The 25,129-nt window shown below is 41.6% G+C and overlaps 1 protein-coding gene across 3 annotated transcripts in view; it reads left to right on the forward strand.

The window, feature by feature from the left end:
- Positions 1–25,129, forward strand: part of Dennd1a (DENN domain containing 1A) — a 473,969-nt gene that overhangs the window by 219,395 nt on the left and 229,445 nt on the right. For all 3 annotated transcript variants that reach the window (XM_028754699.1, XM_028754700.1, XM_028754698.1), the window contains 3 exons: positions 8,313–8,382; positions 14,224–14,304; positions 17,463–17,516. In XM_028754699.1, coding sequence (XP_028610532.1) covers positions 8,313–8,382; positions 14,224–14,304; positions 17,463–17,516 — 205 coding nt within the window. The remainder of the gene's footprint in view (positions 1–8,312; positions 8,383–14,223; positions 14,305–17,462; positions 17,517–25,129) is intronic.

Consider the following 25,129-nt stretch of genomic DNA (forward strand, 5'->3'; position numbering starts at 1 on the left):
CTTGCTGTATGGGCTGAATATTGAAGTCATACATGCATGTGTCATACAGTTGTCAACAATAAAGACTTGAACACCCAAAAAGCAAACAGTAACTCAAGACCAAATGTGTACTGGATTTTGGTGTTTCTGGCCAGTGTGTCTGTATCACACTACTCATCCATCATGACACACAGCCAGCAATGCTGTGGGAGCACATGAGCTCACATTCAGAGCTGTTAGATCGTGAACTGCAGGGTTCTCACTGTCTATACAAACTTTTCTGCTCTTATTGGAACAGTGGCTTAGTTTTATAAGGAAAGCAAATACTTTTAATGCTTTCCTACCATCAATAAGTATCAAATTAGCATATCATCAGATTGTATAGCATTAGAATATTTGATTTTACAAAATGTTTTGAACTGCTGCTATTTTGTACTGAGTATTTGTGTGAAGCAGCATTCTCCATGCTGGCAACTATAAAGTGAAAATATTGATTACAAGAAAGCGATACCCTGTCTCAAACAAACAAAAATAATGATAAACTCTGAAAAATATTAATGATACCCTATCTGTGGTATCAAATATTTAGTCAGTATTTAATTTTTTATGTGAAAGTAAGCAAGCACATACATCTGATTAGAATGCAAATATGCTTTTATATTTACTAAATGGTAAAATTACAAGTTTACTAAAGAATAGTTAAGGTGAATTTCTTTATGATTCATTGTTAAATGTTTACTTTGTACACCTATTTTACACAGTGTTATACCTAGGCCACTTAGAAATTTCTCAGGCAAAAAATTAACTGTCAATACAAAAACTTAAGAAACTTTGATATGGCCAGACAGTGGTGGCACACGCCTTTAATCCCTGCACTCAGGAGGCAGAAGCAGGCAGATCTCTGAGTTCAAGACCAGCTTGGTCTACAGAGTGAGTTCTAGGATAGCTAGGGCTACACAGAGAAACCCTAAAAGTCAATTTCAAAAACCAGAGGCGGGGGAGGGAGAGAGGGAGGGAGAGAGAGAGAGAGAAAGAGAGAAAGAGAGAGAGGTGGGGGGGGAGGGGGGACTGTCTGACTTGGAGCAATGTGGCTGGTTGCATCCTTAGTAAAATATTTTTAAACAGATGTGTAGGTGTGTGCCTATCTTTAGGTATCCGCATGTGACTGCAGGTACCCACTGAGTCTGAGAGGGGCATCAGATCCCTTGGAGCTAGAGCTACAGGTGGTTGTGAGCCACCTGACTTGGAGGCTTAGAACTTTGCTCGGGTACTCTAGAAAAGCAGCCAATGTTCTTAACCACTGGGCCATCTCTCCAGACCTGTTGCTTCTTTTTATCGATGAGGTCTCCAAATCTTTGAGAGATTGTTCTCAAGTTGCCATAGCCAGATGTCCCTGCCAGGGAGTTGTTACTTCACTTTATCTTCCCATATAATATGCCCCAAGTATTTATTTGCTAAAATTTTACAATAAATTCCTTTTATTATTTTCTTCTAAACTAGAGCCAGGATATTTTATTGATCTTTTTCAAGTTTTAAGAATGACTGGATTATATTAGCTAAGATTTTCCTTTCAGGAAAGCAAGTCAGACAATGGTTCTGCTAGAGCTGAGTTTACTGAGAGAGAAGTAGCTACTTTCTCCTGGTTTTAAGTACTCATCTCTAAGATGTTACTTCTCTTTTCCTTGTCCTGGTGGTCTCTCCCCATCTTAGTTACTGAGTAGCCAAGAAGCTCATTAGTTCAGTCCTTCATAATCCAGCCCTGCATGCCCTTGCTCCAGCCCTTGTTTTTGAGAGGCATTTTTCTGTTTGTGCTGATCTTTGTGCCCATTGCTTCCAGCTTTCCCACCTCACTGGGTCCCAGCTCACTCAGAGCCCAGCTGAAGCTCAGTCTCTGAGATGGAGTACAGCTGCCACAGCTGCCACCACTTTCTCAGTGTCATGTGGCTGACTATGGCCATGCTTTAAACTTTTCTTCTGCTTTTCAACTAATACCATTTGGTGTACACTCCAGATGATGTCTTCACACTCTTTCTGATGGAGGAAGACACTCTTTTGTATGTACTGTTTTAAATACTTGACAAACTTACACAAAAATTGGAAACTCAACACAAAGGGCAGCTTTTTTCCTCCCCTGTTTGAGACATATTGCTAAAATAATAATAATAAAGGCAAACATTTTAGTATGCATTTAAAAAACATTTTTTCTTCTACATAACTACATACCAATCATAAAAATGAAAATGTTAGTGAAGTCCTTGGATTTCACTATTCACATTTTTACACTTGATCTTAGCCAAAAGGCTGAGAAGCAATCACTATTCACATTTTTAAGAAATCAAGTTGAGAATTAACATTGCGTTTATTAGTAGTATCTGTGCTTTAGTCTTGTTCAGGTGCTCAGTGTTTCTTTCACCTATATTGGAGAATGACCTCCTGTGTGACTTATATAATGCTTCCTTAAGATGAGGCTCCATTTCGATGCCAAGAGTGTGATAAAATTGTGCTGTTTTCTATGGCATTCTGTCTGGTGACACACTGTTTTGTACTTTTCTGTTATTTGATAAAGGCTGTATTGTAACCTTGGGGTTTTCCTCTCTGTTTCCTCTGTGGTTTACAACTGATTGTGAAGACTTACTTTCAGACTATGGATGTAGCCTCATCACTCAGAAATGTTCTGTTTGTCATTTTTATCTGCCAGGACTCTGTATAATCCCTTTGTTAGTATGTGCTTTGATGTTCAGATTGTCATAGATCCTGTCCATAGGATTTCTTCACCAACTTTTGTGTCCTGTTGATATGTCCATTACCATGTATTAAACAAAGCCTTGCTTAATATGGCATAAAGCACTTCTTAGCTCTTGCCTTGGAAGTAGACTTCTATAGAGAGCCCTCATTCTTAATAGAGAATGCCTTTTAGAAGCCAATATCTAGACCCTGAGAGTGCCCATTATAATGGAAACATTTCTTCTCACAGGCCTTTCCTGTCATTCCCTCTACTATGTGTGAGTGTGCGCACTTATAATCTGATTGTGCACATTTGTATTTATATTTCTGTATCTTAGTTATCTCTGTATGTTGTGATTTCACAGCTGTATTCAGCCAGGATTCATTCTTGCTTCTTCCCTAGCCACATTTCTAATTCACATGTCTGATATCAAGACCTGTGGTTTCTATTGCATGCTTAGCTATTTGATCATTCCCCTAGTATGTTACCAGGCTCCTGCTACATTTTCCTTCCCGAATGACTGCATTCCCTCACTGTATTTGGACTCACACTTTAGATGAAACTGCCACCTCTTACCATAGACATCTTTCTCATCTCTTTTGCATAATTCCTGCATGTTCAGCATTGATGCCCTCCTCTCATCGTTCCCACTCAGGGCTGCCTCCCAGATGATCTCTCTGCTTGTCTGACTTTCCACACTATTTCTGATGCTGTCATCACTTCTCTCCCTCTTGAGCTCCACGACCCTGCTGCAGCTTCCATTCTCTACCTCAGGTGGTTAGCTGAATATGTAATACAGATATGCAATTCCATCACACACACATGCACGCACACACACGCACACACACGCACACACACACACACACACACACACCCCTCAGTAAGATGGCTTAGCCTAACCATCATCCATTTAGTGAGGAGAGATCAGAAGACAGAGTCTGACCTCAGTTGGACTCAGTTCCTGAGTTCAGCTCTGGAATAAGCAGTTCATCAAGCTGACACATTGAAAAGTAGAAGGTTTTCATCCAGCCTGTGCTGACTCTGGCTACCTACTTTATGTCCACACAAACCATGGTTGCTACACCATCAGGCCATTTAAAGACAATTGTGAATTGGGCTATTGTTAGAGTAGTAACTACTCTATGGGCCCACAGTGCTCATCAGGCCACGTGGAGAGGTCTCTGTGGCACTACCTCAGTTCCTTTAACTTTATAAGATTTTCTGTGGATTCCCACAAAGCAGCTCTTCCCCACTGACAGTTGGACCTGTATGTGATGGCCAAGTTACCTGAACTGTGAGAGGAGCTTGGACCCAGGATGACAGCTGAGGCAGGTATCTTCCTGTAGCCTTTCCCTCTCTGCTGGTGGGGTCATGATAATGATTCATTAGGATTCTATATCACTGCAAAGGCCTGAAGTAACAGTGCTTGAGAAGAATAGCTGGCTTCTTCCACCTACCCACCTTCTCTTATGTTTGTTTCTTTTCTGGACCAGGACTCTGCCCTTCTTATTATTTGCCATTTAGCCCTACTGCTTAGACTGAGCCCACCACACATTGCCCTCCTGAGGGGAAATGCAAGCATACCCTGACCTAAGAGTTTGGGGCCCCAGAGATGACCGGGGAGGAGCTTTCTGATAGAGTGCGTGTTTCCTGTGTGGACTGGGAAGCACTGTTTACTCAGTGCTGACAGACACATGCAGGATGGTGTAGGGGATCACATCTTCACCTGCAATCTCCTGGTAGTGCAGCCAGCCGGGTGAAGCACTAATGAAGCAGGGCAGGAAGTGGCAGCAGACAGAGCTCAGCTGTGAAGCATGGCCTCCTAGCTGGGAAGCCGGGGCACTTTGAAGAAGACAGCTGCAGTTTGATTTTAAAACCCTAGCACTGCCATCACTAGACATTCATCTGTCAGCACACAGGGGACAACATGTGGGGAGCAGTTGTGCCTGGTCAGGCCAGAGGAGAGAGAAGTGCCTGGCTTCCTGGGTAACTAACTACCAAAAGTCCATGGCAAATGATACTGTCTACTTGGCAAAGGAATTGTAAAGCGAAGTGGGCTGGGTCTGTGGGCTGGGTGGTCCTCACTATGTGAGACTACCGAGGCTGCAGGGTACATGCTAGGCTCCAGCTGTGAGTTGACTAGTTGTTCCAATGGCTGGGAGAAGCAGGCTGCCCTGCTGTACTGCCTCTTGTGTGCATTCATGAAAGGAGCTGAGCTTTGCTTGCCTCTGTTGGGGCCTGTTTCCCTCTGTTTGCCCTTTCCTCTTTCCTGACTTCCAGTTGTTGGGCTTACCTAGTGGTATTACTTTCAGGAAAAGAAATACTTGTAACCATTGCCTGGGTTTGTTTATTAAGAGTCCTCTAATCTGTGTGGTTTTCACGGGAGAGGGATTCCTTGTTCTACTCTAATGGCTTTTAGCTCATGGAGATTTATTTAGCAGAAGAGGAAGAGAGCATGTTATCTAGTACCTAATCCCTTTTGAATGTTTACATTGCTTCGCCAGAGCTAGCGCTGTGGAGAGTGGCAGCAGCCATTTGCTCTGGAAGAGTCCATATGTGGCTGCCAGAGATGATGGAAACATATAAACATAAGTGATAATACTGTCATAGAAGTGAAAAGTTAAGTTGCTTATCAGTATATTTTGATAAGCTACTTAAATTTTACAGTAGCATGTTCTGGCTTCAGACAGACGTCACAGATAGGAGCTTGTGCACTTTATCTGTCCTCTCTATTACCTCTCACTTCATTTATTACTCTCAGGGATCCAACAGTAATCTGCACAGGGTGCTGATCTCCTTTCCCAGGCAGGATGTCACATCTGGGCCCTGCCTTGGGTCCAGCCCTATCTATCAGTAACGGACTCCATTTGCAGATGTGAGCAAGCCAGAGCAGCAGGCTTCTTTCATGCCTGCTTTCAGAAGTTTGGGGACGGTTTCTAAGAGAGAACAGAGCCATTTAAAGTGTGTGTGGGTGGGGTGGGGTGGGGTGGGGGTGGAGGGCAAGGTATGCTTCTTGGGAGTGGGAGATTCTTCTCACTAGCTTTTCCATGGCACTAAAGGGCCCTTGCTGTCTGCTAGTCTTCATCTAAGTGTGCATGTGCACGCGTGCGCTCTGTGTGTGTGTGTGTGTGTGTGTGTGTGTGTGTTTCCCACTAATCTCTGAACTTAGAGTGGCCACATTCCATTCTTGGTTTGATGCTGAGGAAACAGTGAAAAAAGGTGTGCTCCCTTCTCTCTGTCAGTATAGTCTGTTGAGAATACAACCATGCTGTTGAGTGTTAAGCTGTAGGAAGGGACATTGTAATAGCAGTGTTTACATGACCACCATGGAAGGAATTGGGGCACAAAAGTAGGTTCAAGAGGGCAGGAGGCTATTAGAAGAATGAACAGAAATCAACTAGACTAGTTCATGAAGGCCAGAGGGTGAAGGGCTTGAGCAGGCTCAGATATACCTAGTGTATCCATTGTAAAGCTGCATGTATCTAGAGAACTGAGACAGTTGAACAAGATCCTGAGAAGAGAAAGACAAACCTTCCTGAGAAGCATAGAATGCTAGGTCCTATAGCAATGGGACGTCACTGCAATAATTAATTGTGCTGTGCAGAATTGGGTTTGTTTTGGGGGCAGGGAGGTAGCCAGTTCATCTTAATGCGTTTCTTAGTAACAGGTATCAGAATGGGAAAGAACAAAAGAGGGTGCTGGGAATCATATCACTCCAAGGCTCAAGCTTTCCAGAATTTCAGTTTTACATTCTCTCTGGGTTGTATGAACTCTGCTCAGGCAGATGAACAGGAGGTGTTAGGCTATGAATGTAGCCTAAAATGGGGGCCCTATCCTGGGTAAGAAACAAGGCAGGCTGAGGCCTAGGAGGCAGGGATTCCCAAACTCCTGGGTGTCCAGTCACACGCAGCTGGAAACCTTGTGGAGTTGGGAACCAAGGCTGCGTGTGCCTGTGACAAGCCTGGGGCCAGGGGTGAGGGAGAATCTCTGACTTAGCTCAGGGATGAGTGTACAGGAATGTGGAGGGGCCTTCTGCAGGAGACTTAAGCAGCACAGCTCTGTATGATGAAGGCTCCCCCCACAGAGGTTCTTGGTGAGAGAGACAGTCCTTGCTTGTCCAAATTGTTTGATGGTGAAAATGGATGCATACAACTTACTCAGAGTGGACCAGAGATTAAATGTCTTTTGCAGGAAGGAATGTTTGGAAAGGGAAGCTTACTGACTAAACCCTTAGGATGGTCCATCTAGATACCTTATTGGCATGGAGAACTCCATGCTATATGACTAGTGGTCACAATCTTCATGTAAGGTGTTATGGTCACGTGCTCTAGGACATTAGCCAGGTCAGGAGCAGATGAAATACCTACTGGTCTCAGTTATGAGAATACCGGAGTTTCTGAATCTGTTCGTTCAGTCTTCTCAGTTTTTGTCTGGTGACACGGTTCCACTTAGCCCACACAGAATCCCTTGTTCTTCCTTGCTTTGGACACTTGATGTGGGAAGTGAGAGGGCAGAAGCTGGGCATGATTGACAAAGCTAAGGAATACAGAAGGCACTAGTGGGTTATCTCTTGGGCCTGTGGAAGGAGTGGGCTTGAGACCAGAAGTTCTGTAACATTTTTGCCTGGCCTCAGTCCTTTCCTTTCCCTTGCTTGGCTTTGTTCTTCACTTGGCTTCCCAGGTGGCCTTCAGGCACTGAGTGTTGTACCAAACCTTCTTTACGATGCCTCCTTGGGCTTTCGAATGCTCTGAGTCTGGGCCCCACAGGTGCCCTTGCAGACCCATGCCTAGGTCCTTGCTGCTGGGTCACAAGGTCTCCAAGTCTGCTACATGCACTTGCCACTCCCTATCCCCCAGACCATTCTTCTTCATTTTGTATTTTTGGTAATCAGAGGAGTTGAGTGTCAGGAAGGCAAGAAGGACTAGGGGAAGAAACCTTAGGCTTCATCTCGTTGGCTGCCTGTGCAGCTTTGCCCTCTCTGGCCAGCCCCATCCAGACTTGCATTTTTGAAAGACTGTTCTGATAGCCATACGAAGGATCAATTTAAGACTGAGCTCTTGAGGCAGACCATCTTGTGAGTTGAGGAGAACAGTAGTCAGAATGTGCGAGATGGCAGGGAAACAGAGTTATCCATATATGCTGCAACCAGTATAGCACAGGTACAGTAGTGGCAGAAGGTCTGATTTTATTGTCCAGAGCATGCGGGACATTTTGCAGAAGACGACAATGGGCATGCTGTGTATTGCCATGTGTCCAGTAATGAAGACTAGAGTAGATATATTTCTAAAGACTGTGGGGATGGTGGGAAAGGCCTGGCTACTAAAACATAGTGCCTGATTGCACTGTAGTTTGAATTTCTTCTGTGTGAACCAGGTCTAGTTTTGAGGCACAGGAGTAATTCATAATGGACAATTAATGTTCTGCTTCACAAAGACATGTTTTTTTAAAAGCCCAGAAATAATTAACATTTAACCAGTTTGGATTTTAGCAGCCTTGGCTACAATCTTTAGGATGTAGAGAAAATGTGAAATCTTTTAGGTTGAGTTAAATCCTCTTCAAGTTTTTGTCCTGCATACTAATACTTCTTGTGTTTCTTTGTCTTCCTCAGCTACCTTCCCTGGTTCGAGGTATTTTATAAACTCCTTAACATCTTGGCAGATTACACGACAAAACAACAGGTATTTGCCTTTTTACAAAAGTAAATCTTTTTTAACAAGTAAACTTTAATTTTTATGATTATGAAAGTAACATGTGCTTTATGTTTCACTAAAACATTTATGAAAAGTAGTATATGCCTATCATAGAAAGTGTGGAAATTCAGAAAATAGTAGAAGAGAAAAGGAAATCAGCTCTTACTCAATATGTCTTGCATCATCCATAAAATAAACATAGCTAAAGTTTTTCTTTGTTTCTAGCCTAATCTCTCCTGAGATTAGGAAATAATAGTTGGGGTGCTTCTGATCACAGTGTTAATGTCACATTTTCCCAACAACCCTGAAAGTTCACAATGTATATGTCTCAAAGGCAAAAGCTGAATGAATTGCTTGTACCATATAACAAATCACTTAATTGGCAGGTGACTTATAAACTGCCTCAATTCCCATTTTGATAAAGCTTTGTGGTATTTTTATACTGATTTTTGTAAGGGTCTGAAATTACTTCCACAGTATTTTCAATAGTGTGCCTTCTAATTACTTGAGATTTTTGTTTTCATTATAAGAGGAAGTACAAAAGACTGGGGAGCTGCTATACCTTAATCAATTTTGGAAGAAATGGTATGCTAACCTCAGATCTCACCATGAGTAACAGGTTGTCTGCATTTCTATTTAAGCTCACAGATTTGGGAAGTGTTGTCACAGAATCATTTCTCCCACACTATTGAAAATACTGTTTTAAGTATTTTTTATGGGTAACATTATATCCTATATCTTTGCTTACCAAAACAGTTTCTTCTCTGGGGCCTTCTAATTACTTGAGATTTTTGTTTTCATTATAAGAGGAAGTACAAAAGACTGGGGAGCTGACTTGGTGGAAGAGTGCTTGCTCTGAAAGCCTGGGAACCTTAGTTTAAAGTCCTAGCAGAACCATGAGGGTCAGATGGCAACATATGCACCTGAGACCCCAGCAGAGGGGGAGGGAGAGGCAGGATCAGGCATGGTGGACATGGTGACTACCAGCCCAGGTCCAGCTTCAGTGGCAGACCTGGTTTCAAGAGAAAAAAAAAATAATATAAGAGCAGGACACCCTGCCCCCTGTGAGTGTGATGTATACTCCCAAGTGCAAACACACACGCACACGCACACGCACGCACGCATAGGCATATATAACCCCCTCATACACAGACAAACACACAGAGGGGAACATATGAAAAAAGAAGACCAGTCACTCAAGTCTTTGTATATAAAACACTTTCTTCAGTTTTCATTATTCCTCTAACAAGAGAATCCCAAGATAGGCAATTGTAAGCTACCCTGCCTAAGCTCTGTGAACAAGCCACACTACCAGCCATGACCCAGCTTCCCATGCATCCACAGATAAAAGACACATACACAGTTGTTCAATTTCAACTTGCCTTTGAACACAATTGCTAGGCACTACTATCTCCTGCCTGGAAAGGTGTACCCTTAACAATATTCTTATCTCCACACCTCCCACCTGCCCTAAACTTTAGTTGCTGGGATACATCTAGTCCCTATTAAACATCTCTGACCACCCGCCTATAGGAGCAGCCACAAGACCCCACTCCTCCCAAGACTTCACATAGCTGTTTGGCTTTTATTTCTCCAAAGCATGGCAAACTTCCTCCCTTGTGTCTGTCTCTTTTTCTCCAGGGACCCAGAAGTTCTACCTATACTTTTCACCCAGCAATAAGTCCAAGGCTTCTTTACTGACATATCAAGAACCAATTGGGGAAGAGGACCTTAGCATCAGAACCACCCCTACATTTGCCAAACTACTTTCTAAAAGATTTGCAATACAGCTGAGTCCCACACTGTCACTGATAACATTTGTTAAACTTGCCATTTATTTGACTGAGTGAAAAATCTCACTGTTATTAGTGAATTGAATATTTTCCTGTGTATCTAAGTTCTTGAGTTCTTTTTGTAAAGGGCGACATTTAAGTTAAAGTGACATAGCATAATTATTAAATATCTTTTGATTTTTTTATAGAATCCTAGTTCTGAATATGTTCTATTAAAAATTATTGTTCTGTATTTTTGGTCTTAAAGGGCTCCAAATCTGTGGGTTTTTTTTTTCTTTCCTCTTACTCCATATGATTTGTGTAGCACAGGCTCTCAGAAGGCCTACAGTGGGCACTTTTGTTACTCAGTCCTTTCTTTCTCATTTTACCCCAAATGCTTTTTAGTCTGCAACAAACAGATTCCTGACTTGCAGGGTTCCCTGAAACATACTTTGGGAAATGCCATTGGGAAGGGGGTGTTGGAAAGATAAATCTTTTCTTTGAGCGAGTTGTGCTCACTGGCAAATGTATTCCAGAGGTCACAGCAGATGGCAGGGATGGTTCACAGAAATGACTTCGGTCTTGCTAACCACACAGTGTGAAAGGGAGCATCAGGTCAAGAATTCTATCGTAGAAGAACTGCCGTCTTTGATGAATGAGGTAGCAGGCTGCCTTGGGATCTGTTCATTGATTTCTGATACACATTTAGCTTTGGTAAGACATTCAGGTTTCCACTCAATTTGAAAGGTGTCTTTAATAAATAAAAGCATGTAACACATCTCTAAACTGGAGACTGATTCATGCTTTTTTACCCCACATTTATATTCTATTCAGTGTTTAAACCAAAGTACACCTACCATTCTTTTAAAAATGTATCGTAAAATATGCATACCTATAATCCTAGCATTCAAGAGGCAGCTAGGAAGATCAGGAATTCCAAACCATCCCTACCTACAATGGAGATTCAGGCAGCTAGCAGCTCACTTGCCCATTAAGTGAGTTTGAAGCAATGAGACCTTGTCTCAAAACAATTAAAAAGGAAGGAAGGAGGCTTAGGAAAGGAGAGGCTCTATAAACTGAGCATAACCCTATAGGATAAGTGCTTTTGTCCTCTGGGCCTAGTGAGGCCCCTGCCTTATGCTGTATGGGAAGCTGATATCAGTCACACGGCTTACAATTTTTCCTGACCCGTGATGCCTACAACGTTTGTTCTGGCCAAAGGAATTATGTAACAGAGACTCTGTCTACAACTAGCTTGTTCAAAAAATATTGATTACCAGATTAGATCAGGGTAAAGGAAGGGTTCAGTTGATTATGTACCTGGTCAACAAGCATGAGGACATTAACTTAGATTTCCAGCACCCACATAAGAGACAGGCACAGCAGCTTTTGCATCTAATCCTAGCACTCAGGGGAAGGGCAGGCAGATCTCTGGAACTCATTAGACATAAATCCTAGCTGAGTAAATGAGCTCTGAATTCACTGAGAGAGCTTGTCTTACAAGCTAAGCAGCAATCTAGGAAGGTATCTTAACAGTGGCCAGTGACTTCCACATACATATGCACACACAAGAACACATACATGCAATATATATCCATGGAAACCAAGACCCAAACAAACAGCATATTTGTTCCCTAAATTACCTTCTCCCATCCAGAAGTTTTGCAATTGTTGAATGAGGTAAGCTTCTATTTAGGGAAGTTTATGTGTGACCATGAGAGTCACCAGGTATTGTAGCCTAAGGTAAGGCATGAGAATTTCACTGCGGGTCCTGGCCATAGTGTTGTCAGATCCTGAATATGACAAAAAGGGAATATGTATGGAAGGGATGACAAGGAACCTGAGTTGGACAGTGGCCTGCTTGAGGTGTTGAAGCCAAAGGAGATGAGGGTGTGTACATGGTAGAGTGGGAATAGTTGTGTTGTGAGATGGGCTAACTCAGTGGGGATCTGCAGAGATCCAAAAAGGAAAGGAACCAGCAGTGGTGCCTCAGTGCTTGGTGCCAGAGCATGGAAGACACGTATTAGACAATAGAACCCTAGCCCTAAGATAGGGGTAAGGCTTTTACCTTTGAACAGTATAGTCTCAGTATGCAAAGAAAAGGAACAGGAGTGACCCTAGTGTTAGCCTTGAATTGGAGACATCATTGTGAAGCTAAGGCTTTAAGTGTGTGAGGACAAAAGAAAGTTGAGATGTGAAGGCCTGTGGTGGCTGTGTGTATGTTACTTTCTGGATCTGACTACCAAAGGCCTATGGTGGGCTGTGTCATTACTTAATTGCATTGAAGGTATGATGTGAGCAATCCCAAGCATACAAACACATGACTCCCAGACCTGGCTTGAGAGTGCTTCCCAAGAAAAGGAGTCCTGGCAACATGAGAAAGGACTATTTCCAGAGAAAGTGTAAGATGATGCTGAAATATCTTTTGTGTCCCAAATTAAGAAAGTATTCAGAACATGATAGTGGTATGTCCTCTAGACACAAGGCAAGGAAAAGGACCAAGAGGTTCCCAGTGATTTTAGTCTGGAGCATCAAATCAAATACTGAAGGCAGATGAAAGCTATGCATTTGTAGCAAAATAAATAAACAGCTAGACTCAAAACTTGAGGGATGGAATAGTTACATAAAATTTTTGCTACAAAATGCTTTTTAAATGCCTGTGTAGAGGGTACCCAGATATGAGATGATAGAATCAAGTGGTAAAAAATCATCATCAATAAAGGTCAAGTTGAGATTCATGAGGAAACATCTGACAGCTGAGACTCATTCTGCAAACTAGTCAAGGTCCTATAGATCTAGGAAAGAGTTTTTATCGCAGAACTAAGACTTACCCTGCTCAAGGCCACTCATGCCTCTAAACTACTGGACCAGATTCGATGGCATACTGTGCTGAGGCATACATACTTCCTGGTTGTGGTGATTAGACATGGTTATTCAGAAAAAAATGAGTGTGCATATGCAGGCGTGTGCGTGTGCGTGTGCGCGTGTGTGTGTGTGTGTGTGTGTGTGTGTAGATGATAGGGTATAATGCCAACAACTCATTCACAAACAGTGGAAGAAATGAAAAGACCTTTATTTGTTTCTAAAATTGTTCTATAGGTGTGAGACTGCTTCAAAGCAAAATTCACCCTGTGCACACATGTTCAAGCACCTGTGTCCTCTAAGAAACTTGATTGTCAGAGCACAGACTAAAACAAGCTTGTAAGCTAAGTGCATCCATTTCATCTCAGGCGCCCTGCCATAGGCAGACGGGGCTGTGGACTTGGATACAGCAATCCTCCCTCCCTCCCTGGGTTGTGCAGCCTATAATCCAATGGGAGACTAGAGCTTCACGGTTCAGACCTTCACTCTTCACACCTCCTAAGCTGGTGGCTAGAAGGATCCAGTAGTTAGGGCATGGCTGCCCATGTAAACTTAACCTTTTATTAGCACACAGAAAGCCCACAGAAAGAAGTAGCTTTTGGATCATTTTGTAAGCACTGTTGTTTTGAGCATCTTAAAGGCGAATCTGTTTTGAGTCGAATAATTTGTGCTGCTTTGTATGTTATTCAGCTGCTCAGTTTCTCTAATTAAAATGCACGGCTGCTGTCCTGTATCACATGCTGGTGAACTTGCTTCATTTCTAACTTTCCATAATTGGAGGCTGCTACATGTACCCAGTGAACACTCAATAAAATTAATTGAGAGTAATGATGATGATGACTAGATCCATGGTGTCATTGTTATTTCTCCCAACCACCCCCGCCCTGGAAGCTTGGATTGTTTGCATTTATAAGTTGTTGCTATGGAGTTGAAGGGATAGATTTGCTGAGAGCTTATGGTATATGATCCATAAAAGGTGGTCATGGTAGGTGTCTGACTGAATAGAAAATGTCAAACTTGATGTGGGAGGATCCATTTGGCTCTTGTGTTTGAGCAATATCTTTTATCCAACCCTACTTGAATATCAAACCTATTTTTGTCTTGGAGCCAGCATCTCCCACCTGTCTCTCTGTGGGTCTAGACCTCACCACAGATCCAGCTTTTATTACTTGGACCTTTTCTTTCTTTCTTTCAGGAAAGCCAGTGGAATGAACTTCTTGAAACTCTGCACAGACTTCCCATTCCTGACCCTGGAGTGTCTGTTCACCTCAGCGTGGTAAGTGGGGCAAGATGGTAGTCACTCGAAACAAGCATATCTGTATGGACCTTCAGAAGAGACCTGAACCGCACCCTTACTTAACCTGAGCCCTGGGTTCAAGGCAGGGTGGGATATGGGATTCTCCCTCTCTCAGAGTTTCACTGAATAATAGATGCTTCCCAAATGACTAGTCATATCTTTAGTCAAAGATTCAAGGAATAGGATGACTGGACCTGTCAGCCTTGTCAACCCCTGTCTTTGGCCACCTGTATCACCCTTTGTCACAGTTAAAGTCCATTCTGGACTTTCAGTCTTCAACACTGCCTCTTTCCTGTTTGCTTTTTAACTCATGAATCCTTCAGAACTATTCTAATTCTGTTTCCTGAGAAATCCTCCCTGAATTCTCAGGCTGAATTAGCCTTTCTTTTTAGCCCCAGTTCCCTTGCATGATCCTGGAGACTTAGTTTTATCCTGTGGGAGTAAGCTGGTTCTCAGTCTCCATCCCATGAAGACAGAGCGGGAGTACTCAGTATATTTCCTGGCCTACAGCACTCATTATTTCTTTGAGTGCTTTGAGATACATCCTGCACAGTGTTTAGTGTGCCACCTGATGGAAATTTTCTGTTTCATTTGTCTATTTTGCTAGTGATTGAAGTGACTTAAATCAAGACCTTTAACTATATAGGCTAAATTTCCTTATCTGACAGACAGAACATCAGAAGAGGTGTGTAGGATCTTTCTCATAATTCATTTACTAAATTCTTTATCTCTTAGTTGGCAGCTGTCATTGCCTTTATCAGAATTCTGTAGTGGACACCATTTGACCAGTTACCCGTGGTCATACAGACATGTCTCCCTATCCCAGAGCCCTGGCAGGTTAGAGAGTTTTCTCCTCCAGCTTCTCAAGAAGTAGTTACAGTGCAGGTTTTAGGGATCAGGAAGGTGTCAGACTTCATAAGGAAAACTATGAATGGTATCAGGTTCCTAATTTATGCTAATATACACCTCAGATGTTCAAAATCATTCCCTATGTAGGTGTTAACATTCTCATGGCATAGAGGAAAGGTTTAGAGAGGAAAAGGCATGCATATTAAGTCATGTAATTTACAAATGATGAACTAGTCTTTACAGTGCTAAGCTAATAGGAAAAAGGAATGGATGCAGGGAAGGAGGGAAGGAATTCACTTATGAAAGATTTGTTCTTAGGGAAGTAGGGACTGCCTGAAAAGATGAGCAAGTGAGCTTTAGACCCAGTCATCTCTGAAGCAGCACAACCCTGCCTTTGTCTCAGTCTTTTTTCCTAAGCAGCTTGATCTCACAGCTTCAGCCTGTAATAGCATACGACAGGTAGCTGTGGAGCAGCCAGGCTAGGTCACCAGCTGCCTGGGAGGAAGGGCCACTCCTTCCCCAAATGTCTGCACTGGCGGCATGCTGTCAGGCCTCAAGGACAAGCCAGCTCGGGGCAGGAGGAACTATTGGGTGTGCAGCTGTTTCATTCCAGTGGATTCTTGGAATGTTTCTGACCTCTCCTGGTCCCCAGCATTTCATGGGCGATGGAGCAAGACAGAATCTCAAAGGACAGCCTGGGGACTGGTTGGTTATGCTGGCTCACTCTTTACAATCCACTGCATCTGTAAAAGCAGATGTTCTCCCTCTCCACTAGTCATTCTTCTTCCCAAAATGCATTTCTGTTTTGAAGGTCTGGTATTTCATTTGCAGTAGAAATCCTAAAATATTTGTGAAATGCTTTATAAAGTTACAGCCTGGGCTTTGTATCTTTACCCATTTTCTATAATAGAATGTTCTTGTGTATCTGATGTAGTGATTGAGAAAAATAGAAATGCAAACTCGCAGTCTGAGTGATAATAATTGTAAAATAAAACTCTAGTTGTTAATCTGGGTGTGGTAGTATATGCCTGTCATACCAACATTCTGAAAGCGAAGTAATGAAGAATCAGTGCAAGTCCCAAAACCCAGTCTGATCTGTGTAGCAAGTTTAGAATAGCTGAAGCTATTTGTGACATGGCTCTGGTTTCAGCCTAATCTTCCACATGCTTACTGAGTGATTGATCTTAGACTATTTTCCTCTCTGAACATTAATTTGTCCATTTGCAGTATGGAGATAATATCGATCTTCAAATTTTATTGTGGCAACTAGAAGTGATGCTTATAAAGTATTTAATAAAAAGTTTTCCATAAGCAGGTGTTCAATAAATATCTTTTAAGTGTCAGATTAAGCAGCTCATTGTTACCATCATTGGTACAGCTTGTCTCCAGGATCTTTTATTTTAGAACGTCTATACAACTTACTTTTCTAGAAACCTACTTATTCTCCCATTACCCAGGAGTGTAAGGGGTTGGGGAGAAGGTCTAGATTTGAGCTTAGGCCATGGCTGAGCTGAACCTTTCTGCCCATGACCTTTCCTGGCCTTTCAAAATCCATCTTTAATTGGCCAGCACAAGGCTCCTTTCAGTGCCACTTGCCATTATCTTCTGAGCCTTTAAAAGCAGCCAAGGAGGTGGCATTAGTTCAGCCAGTTTTCATTTAACTTGGAGATATGGGCTTGTTACAAACATGGAGATGCCTCATTGCAAACCTTTGAAGTCAAGTCTTCAACCTCTCCCAGACTTCATGACAATCACACTGAAAGTCAGGAGCTTATTCTCTGTTGGCAACCATCTGTAGCTCTGTCATGTGGCATGAGTGGCCTTTGGCTGTAACTGTCCTGAGCAGATTTTGATTACAGTATAGATTGATGTGACCTCAGATGCTGAAATGGAGCAGCAGGATTGGTTGAGATATCCTGTCACTTAATGAGTGATTCTAGTGTTATTTTTTTGCTAAGAGTCCTCTGCCTTATTGAACAACAAACTACAGAACTGGCCACTTTGTGTTCAGAAACTCACAAAATATCACATTGGGAATTTAGACTTAAGCTTCTTTGATTTTTTTTTTTTCATTCATGTTCCCAAGACATTCATTTTCCTGCTGATGAGTTAATACTCCTAGCTTGGTCCAATGTTAGCCTAAGTAGTATATAGATATTTCTTAAAACAGCCATGTGGCTTCCTCATCTGTGTAAGGAAGATGCTTTAGAACATTTACCTAAATTTGGAATAAAGTTCTAGTTAAATGATCTTGAAAAAATATACAGCTCGTGTCTTTTCTTTTCCAGCATTCTTACTTCACTGTGCCTGATAGCAGAGAGCTTCCCAGCATACCTGAGAATGTGAGTACCTAGAAAAGGACTATTACATTTATTTATCTACAGCTTATGTTTTTAAAAGAAAAGGGTATGTTTTACAGTGGATTGCTGAAACAAATATAGAAAGCAATGGGTTATAATAGGAAAAGCAAATTGAAAATACCTACAAAGTATAGACACAAAATTTTCTTCATATTTCTCAAAGTAATCACTTATTAATGGTTGATATTAATTTATTCTGGTCTTTTAAAGGCATATTTACATAGCTTAAGATTACCTATTAGAAAAGCAGCTTAACATTTTCACTGATAAGAATTATTGTCCACTGCAAAAATCTCCATTTGAGGGAACTTAGGTTCTCACAATAGAGACTTAGGTTCTCTTTTCTAATATCATAAGATGAAATGTTCTTAGCAAAGAAATTCCCATGTGAAAGTTTACAAGGGCAGGTGTTCATAAGTATAACCACACTTCTGTGTTCATATCTCAGGAAGCTTGTGGTAAGTGAAGTAGGAGGACACTGTCTAAGGGCTGAGAAGCAATGGGCTAAAGTGGCAGATCTGTAGGCTCATGTTTGCCCTGTGAAGAAGCCAAGGGACATGTCTACCTTAGGACACAATATTTTATTAGGATTATAAATTGTAAAATGCAGAATGAAGGCTAAAGCAGCTACCAGAGAGGCACGTGGTGAAATATAAGTAGCATGAGATCAGCTCTTCTTCACTTCAGAAAATGCAGTGCAGTGGTTTTGAGCCCATTCACACTCTACCAGTCTTCAAAAGTTTTCATCTTTCAAAATTGTAGTGTGTGGAAATCATCATTCTGCTCTCTGATTGGGATTGTTGCCTACTTTCAAGCCCCAAATACCAGTTGAATTATGTACTGTTTGTCCTTTTGTGCTGGCTTATTTCACTTAACATAATACCTTTAAAGTTTACCTGTATTGTAGCAGGTGCCAAAATTCCTTTCCATTTAAAAAGATGTGACCAAAAGCACCCCAAAGAGGAAATTTCATACCCTGGATGCTTTTGTAAGAACAATGAAGTTGAATTTGAATTTGAGAAACTAAAAAGGCTGGGCACATAGCTCAGAGCATAGCACTTGTTTGATGTGTGCATGGTTTTCTATAAAGCATTGTAGAAAATCAGCTCAAGAAATTAGAAAAAGAGGAAATTAGAAAAATGATTTAATTTACTTTTAAGATAAAATTACAGACCAAGACTTTTTAAGAACTTAAAAAAAAATGAATAGGGAGAGGCTGGAGGGGAGAAAGGGAAGGAGGAAAGTGACGATCAGATTTGTAATTAAAATGTATTAAAAGAAAAACTTTGAAAGATAAGGAAATATCTCTAATAAATTTGGAAAGTAAAAAAATTTTCTAGAAAAGTGCGGCTGAAGTTAAAATAAATATAATATTGATAGCGAATAACTTGGGAAGAGTAAAACATTGCCATCTCCACTCCTGCCTCTGTAAATACAGCAGTATTTCACTTGCTTTGTTGGCATGTTCAAGGCTCTAGTTTATAGAAAATGTGTGTGTGTGTGTGTGTGTGTGTGTGTGTGTGATATAAAAGTGCTCTGATTACCTCATTTCAGAGGAAGTGCTTTTCAAGCTTTGCCTTTCTTTGTAGCCTCAGACAGTGCTGTCCAGAGTCCTGGTGGTGCTCATGGAGCCCTAGGGATATAAATGGGTGGGTGACCACAGTGCTGGTTGCCTGCCCCTGTGTTAGTTAGATCTGGTTAATTTATCACTACTTAAATTGGGAGTTGAGCAATACTTGAGGCCAAAAGATTCCTTTGATTTATTTAAAAAGACAAAAAACAAACAAACAAACAAAAAACATCCTAAGTTTAGAAGCTACAATTCAACAACATGCAATGACAACTATATTAACTACATACCTCTATAGATGCTTCTTTACCTAATGCTGTATTAAAAACATTTGCCCATGTCATTCAAAATCCATCACACACACACACACACACACACATACACACACAAATCAACACAGAAATGCATATTAAAAACAAATGCAAGCCTGAATTATCACGATCCTTTCCCCAATCTTGAAACTATGCTCCCTCCAGAGTTTGATGACTGTCCTCCAGAACTTTCCCTGTAACTTTATAGGATGACTTGGCGTAGGCATTGTAACTTTATAGGATGACTGTGCAATAGGCATTTATTTTTTTTTAAATATAAAAGTGATACTGTTCCCCATTGTTTTACTTGTGGTTTAAGTTAGCCTAAAAGTTGTTTTCATCTATCTACTATGTTTTGTTTAATGATGTGTGTAGCTGTGGTCCCAGTACCCAAACACAGAGCTTCACATCTGCTAGACAAGAATCTACCAGTGAGCCATACTACCAACCTTAATATTTTTGTTAAGTAGTACAAATAGTTTAGAAATCATAGTAATTGATAAAAGTCTGTAATCTCCAAGTATTCCATATGCCACAGAAGCAGTTACTTCCAAATTTTTAGCAATTGTATTTTCTATCATTTTTTTTCTCCCAAAGGTGTGGACCACCACCACCTGGCTGTACAATAGCATTTTTAAAAAGATTTTATTTATTTTATATATGTAAGTCCATTGTAACTATCTTCAGACACACCAAAAGAGGGCATCAGATCCCATTCTAGATGGTTGTGAGCCACCATGTGGTTGATGGGCATTGAATTCAGGGCATCTGGAAGCTTACAGCCCTGCAGCTCACAGCCCTCCAGCTCACAGCCCTGCAGCTCACAGCCCTCCAGCTCACAGCCCACCCAGCTCACAGCCCTCCAGCTCACAGCCCTCCAGCTCACAGCCCTCCCAGCTCACAGCCCTCCAGCTCACAGCCCTCCCAGCTCACAGCCCTCCAGCTCACAGCCCTCCAGCTCACAGCCCTCCAGCTCACAGCCCTCCCAGCTCACAGCCCTCCCAGCTCACAGCCCTCCAGCTCATCCTCCTGAGGAGCTAGTGCTACACCAGCTGCATCACCATACCAGCTCTTGCATCATTGTCGCACTCCAATCCTAGCTCCTGTCTGTCTTGTGAATCAATTGTTCAGCTCTGGCTGACTTGAAGCTTGTCACATTTAAGAATGGGTACTGAACATCTGACCCAAAATTCTGTGTTCATCAGCAGAGCTTGACTGAGTACAAAGGTGAAGACTCTCACATATCATCAAAACCTTTTCATAGGACTAGTCAGTTTTCTTCTGGGGAGTGTGATCAGGAAGGTGAGTGGGTTATGAGGTGACATGTGCTATGGTTACGATGGGTTAGTCCCCTTTTCTAGTTAGTCCTTTTGGAGCCATCCTCAGCTTTACCTGTTATCCCCAAGCCTTTCTGGTTCAGAACTTCTAATCAGATTACTCCCTCTGGACAGGTGCAGAAAGCCAGCTGAGGAACTGGGGCTGCAGAGAAATTTGGGAATGAATCACTTGTGCCCTTTTCTAACCTTTGGAGGCTGAGCAGCTTCACTTCTTGAGCTTCCCTGTGCCCTGTGTGTGAGCTGGGCTTGGTGCTTTTTGTCATGTCCACCCACCCACCTCACTCTTAATGTCCAGCTTTCTCTTTGTCCTCCATCAACTCTCATGCCACCTCGGACCAGGTAATCTTTTGTTGCCTGTGTCTATCTATGGATCATTAGGTTGGGTTTTTTGTTTGGTTGGTTTTGGGGGGCTTTGGTCTTTTTTGGGGGGTTTTGTTTGTTTGTTTGTTTGTTTTTTAACATCTTTGGGTGTTACTCACTATATGGTGGTATCAGTCCCTTCCTAGGCCTACTCCCTAAGCTATGACAGCCTAAAATGTCTCAGTCACTGCCCAGTGTGCCCTCAGACAAACCAGTTTATTAGTAATATCATTTTACAGTTTAGAAGGCAGATGTCTCTCTTTTATTCTTCAGGATTCATAACTTTAAAAATGCTTTTTCTTGACTTCTCCTGGGAGGGTGGTGTCAGCAGAAGAGAGAAACTTGGAATTTTTCTTTGAGGAAATACCTAGATGGGTTGTCATGTTTCTTCTGTACTAAATAATAACATGGTCAGCTACTTAGATCTAACTCATCTTTTTATTTTAAGTGCCAAGAATTCCTTAAGAACTGGTTTTTCTGAAGGCCTAAAATCAGCCATAGTCCTAAAATCAGCAATAGGCCTGTCATACATGTATACTAACACCAAGTCTTGGGTCTCTGTATAAAAACATTGAAAGAGATGGCTATAAGCTATTGTAAACAAGCAGCTTTTGTGGAAATTTACCAGCCTGAGTAGTCATAGACCTTGTAAATAGGTAGCCTTGGCAGACAATACCAACTTAGATAAGGACAAGTGAATCATAGGCAGGCAGAGTCATAGCCACCTGTCCCCTCAACTTTCACCCAGCCGATACCTTGTTCTGAAAGGTATCTGTATTCCCCCTGAACACCCATGCTCCAGTGTTATCCCCTTCCCCATGTCCTGCCTTTTTGTGTTTATAACCCCTGTGTGAATGAGTAAAAATTACGATTTGAAAAAAATAAATTATTAAAATTATATATATATATATATATATATATATATATATATGAACTTGATTTTTAAAGTAGCTGGAAGTTTGTATAATTTCTGAATTCTCAGCACTGTAACTGCTGAGGTTAGAGATATCTGTTTGAATGGTCTTCTCTGTAACACACCTACAGCTCCTATCTGCACTGTCTGGCTCCTGGCTGCACTGTGTGTTGCCTCCTCTATCCCCACCATTTTTGAAATTTAGATTTTCTCTGCTGGTTTTGCCTCTAATGAACTAATTCCCTGTGTACAATCCATTGTCTCCTAAATCCTCCTTTGCAAAACAGTAAAGGTCTGGTCTTGTTTGTTTCTAAGCAGAACAGTAGTACCAATCTGCCAGTCTCCTAACACACACCATTCCATTTTAATCCCTGCCAGCTACTCTGTGAGAGGTAGACATGAGCCCTATTTCACATGCACAGAGCCTGGTGCTCATAGGCTCTGGTTGCTAGCCTTAGTCTGCAGGTCAGTGGGGTGTAGCAACCCCCGTTCCAAAGGTTTGGCCCCCTAGGGTTGACTTGTGATATTCATGAGGAAAAAAAAAGAAATGATATTTTATATCTGAAACACACAACAAAGCAAGGAAGCTTTTACTCTAAGGAGACTCTGAACTTTTGTGAGACCAATTTGTGTGGGTTTGACACACAATCACTATAGAGCACTAGCCATGTTGAAATTTGCATTTTAATCTCTTGGTGATTTTTCAAGGATTAATTTAAAATGACTAAATTGCTGCATTGCAAATTGAAACAAGCAATAACCACAGGCTTGTTAATGTGATACAGTATGCTGTCATGGACAGAACATGGGTTTCAGAGACAGCCAGGCACAGGGCCCCACCAGCCTGGGCCCTTGGGCTTCTTGTCTTCCTAGAACCTCAGCATTCTTATCTAATAAGGAGAAACAGGAAGAGCAGAAATCTTAAATGGTAAGTTTCAAGTAAGTGCTGAGTGCCACCAAAACTTTCTTTTTCTCATTCTAGTTTCCTGGAGATTCTTATTCAACCTCCTTGAGGTCTCAGTATGACTGCAAGCTGAGGAACATGGTTCCCCATGGCTTGTCCTTTCTGGATGTTAGCTGACATTCTTGGCTGGACAAATTAATGCCATCTTTCCCTGAGATATGTCTTGCTGGCCCCTGTCATCACTGTTGTCGTGAATAGAGCGTGGGAGCCCTGTGCTTGCCATAGAAAAGGGTTCTGCAGACACATGATTGTCTCCGCTAAAGGACGATCTAAATTTAAGAAAGTAAGCAACATATGGCCTTTGGAACATGAAACCTAACAACATGTTTTCTGACATCAGAGAAAGGTTAATGTAAGTAAAAAAGGAAGAGTTAGTACTTGTTTAATGCCCTCCAGGTCTGGTGGCTCAGACCAGGCACCATTTGTTACTTCCTAAGCTCTTCTAAGCCAGGTTGTGAGCCTCTTTGCAAACAGGAAAACACAGAGTTGTAAATTCACTTATTTAGTCACTGAGTGCAAAAACCAGAATTCATACCTGGGTGAGTCTAATCCCAGTATGAAGATGCTTCTAGGTCCAAGTTTCAGTGCTACCTGTATGTCCCTAAGAGATCATTAGTGAAAGCAATGTGATTAATTGCATGGGTAGTTGGTTAATGCCACTTGTCCTTTAAGGATGGAGGATTAGTTCCTGGAACTTGTAGATGCCTGACTACATGCTATTAGTGACTGACTGACTGGTTGGATGAATGAATGAACTAACAAAGTGCCAGAGAAAAAAAAGAACAGCTCCTTACAGCTGGCTTTTGGGCCAATTTGTCTACAAGTTGTTAATGAAAAGCAAACGTGAAAAATTAATTCTTTCCACTTTCAGCTAATTCTCATTATTTCTCCAATTTCTTTGTAAAAATATTTTCTTGCTTTTCACTGAGAAGCGATTACTGTGTAATTGCTCATCAGGGTTTTCTGTGTCTATCAAGATAACACATGTAGGAGTAAATTTTATGCAGTCAGTAATTAAATGAGCATAAATCTTTATAAATTTTAAACAGGTGACCTGCATTTAAGAAAAAGTCACAGATCATGGACAGATGTGTAGTAATAATTACATTGCAAGCTGACTGCATAAGAGATATTTTGTTTTGCACCCAGGTTTTGAAGTTTACTTTTGATTAATGGATAATCATATAGGCCTTAATTTGAAGTATTAAACAAACCTGTCTTAATGATCTGGTCAGTGTCATACCAAGTAGCTAATGATGCGAGGGAAGTGTTTTGGTGAATGGTTATATGCGACATTACCCAGACTCCTCTTTATCAAAGGATGCACCGTGCTATAGAAAAGATTCATGAAGTCATCGTAGCTTTCACAAATAAACAAAATTGAGATGGCAGAAGGGGACTTATTATCAAATACTGAGATTGTTCCTACAAGTTGTCGGATCATTGTTTATTCTAATGGTCTTTTCCTTTGCACAGAGGATAAAGCTGACCTCGGGTGACTCTGCTTTCTGTTCTGTAATACACTTCTCTCTCTTGACTGTTCAAATGAGTTTGCGGATTTTTTCTTGGGCAGATTATTTTAAGCTCCCCAAATTTGTAATTCCCTTTTAAGTATCTGGTGCCACTACGATAACTTGAATATGTTTTTAATCACTTAAAGGCTTAAGCTGTTTTCATATTGTAAAAGTTAAACCTAGTGACAGAGCATACCTGTACTCTCAGCTACTCAGAACACTCATTTGAGAGGAAGCCTGAAGCTTAAGATCTGGGGACCAGTTTGGACAGTGTAGCAAGACCCTTGTCTCTCTTTAAAGAAAAAAGTCATATTGTAAAATATTTAAGCAAGTGTTATTTTAGGAATTGAGACCTGTTTACAGAACCAAGCCTCTGGCCCAGGAATCAGCCTCTAGAGCTCTAGAGCGGATGCAGCGAGTCTTTATTCCTGTTCCGCGATGGAGTCTCAGAGACTAATCAAATGACAGACTGGGGCAGACTAACATCTGCTTTGAAGGCTCCAAGGAGTACCCAGCTTAGAGTCGGTTCTTTGGTTTGAGGATTATCTCATTTCCCTATGGTATTGAACCTAAGACGCTTTCTCTCTAAGCCACACGATATCCCCTCCTGGGCCCAGCTAGTTCCA

The sequence above is a fragment of the Grammomys surdaster genome, unplaced genomic scaffold, assembly GCF_004785775.1.
Source record: "Grammomys surdaster isolate TR1022 unplaced genomic scaffold, NIH_TR_1.0 126035, whole genome shotgun sequence".
NCBI classification, from domain to species: Eukaryota; Metazoa; Chordata; class Mammalia; order Rodentia; family Muridae; genus Grammomys; species Grammomys surdaster.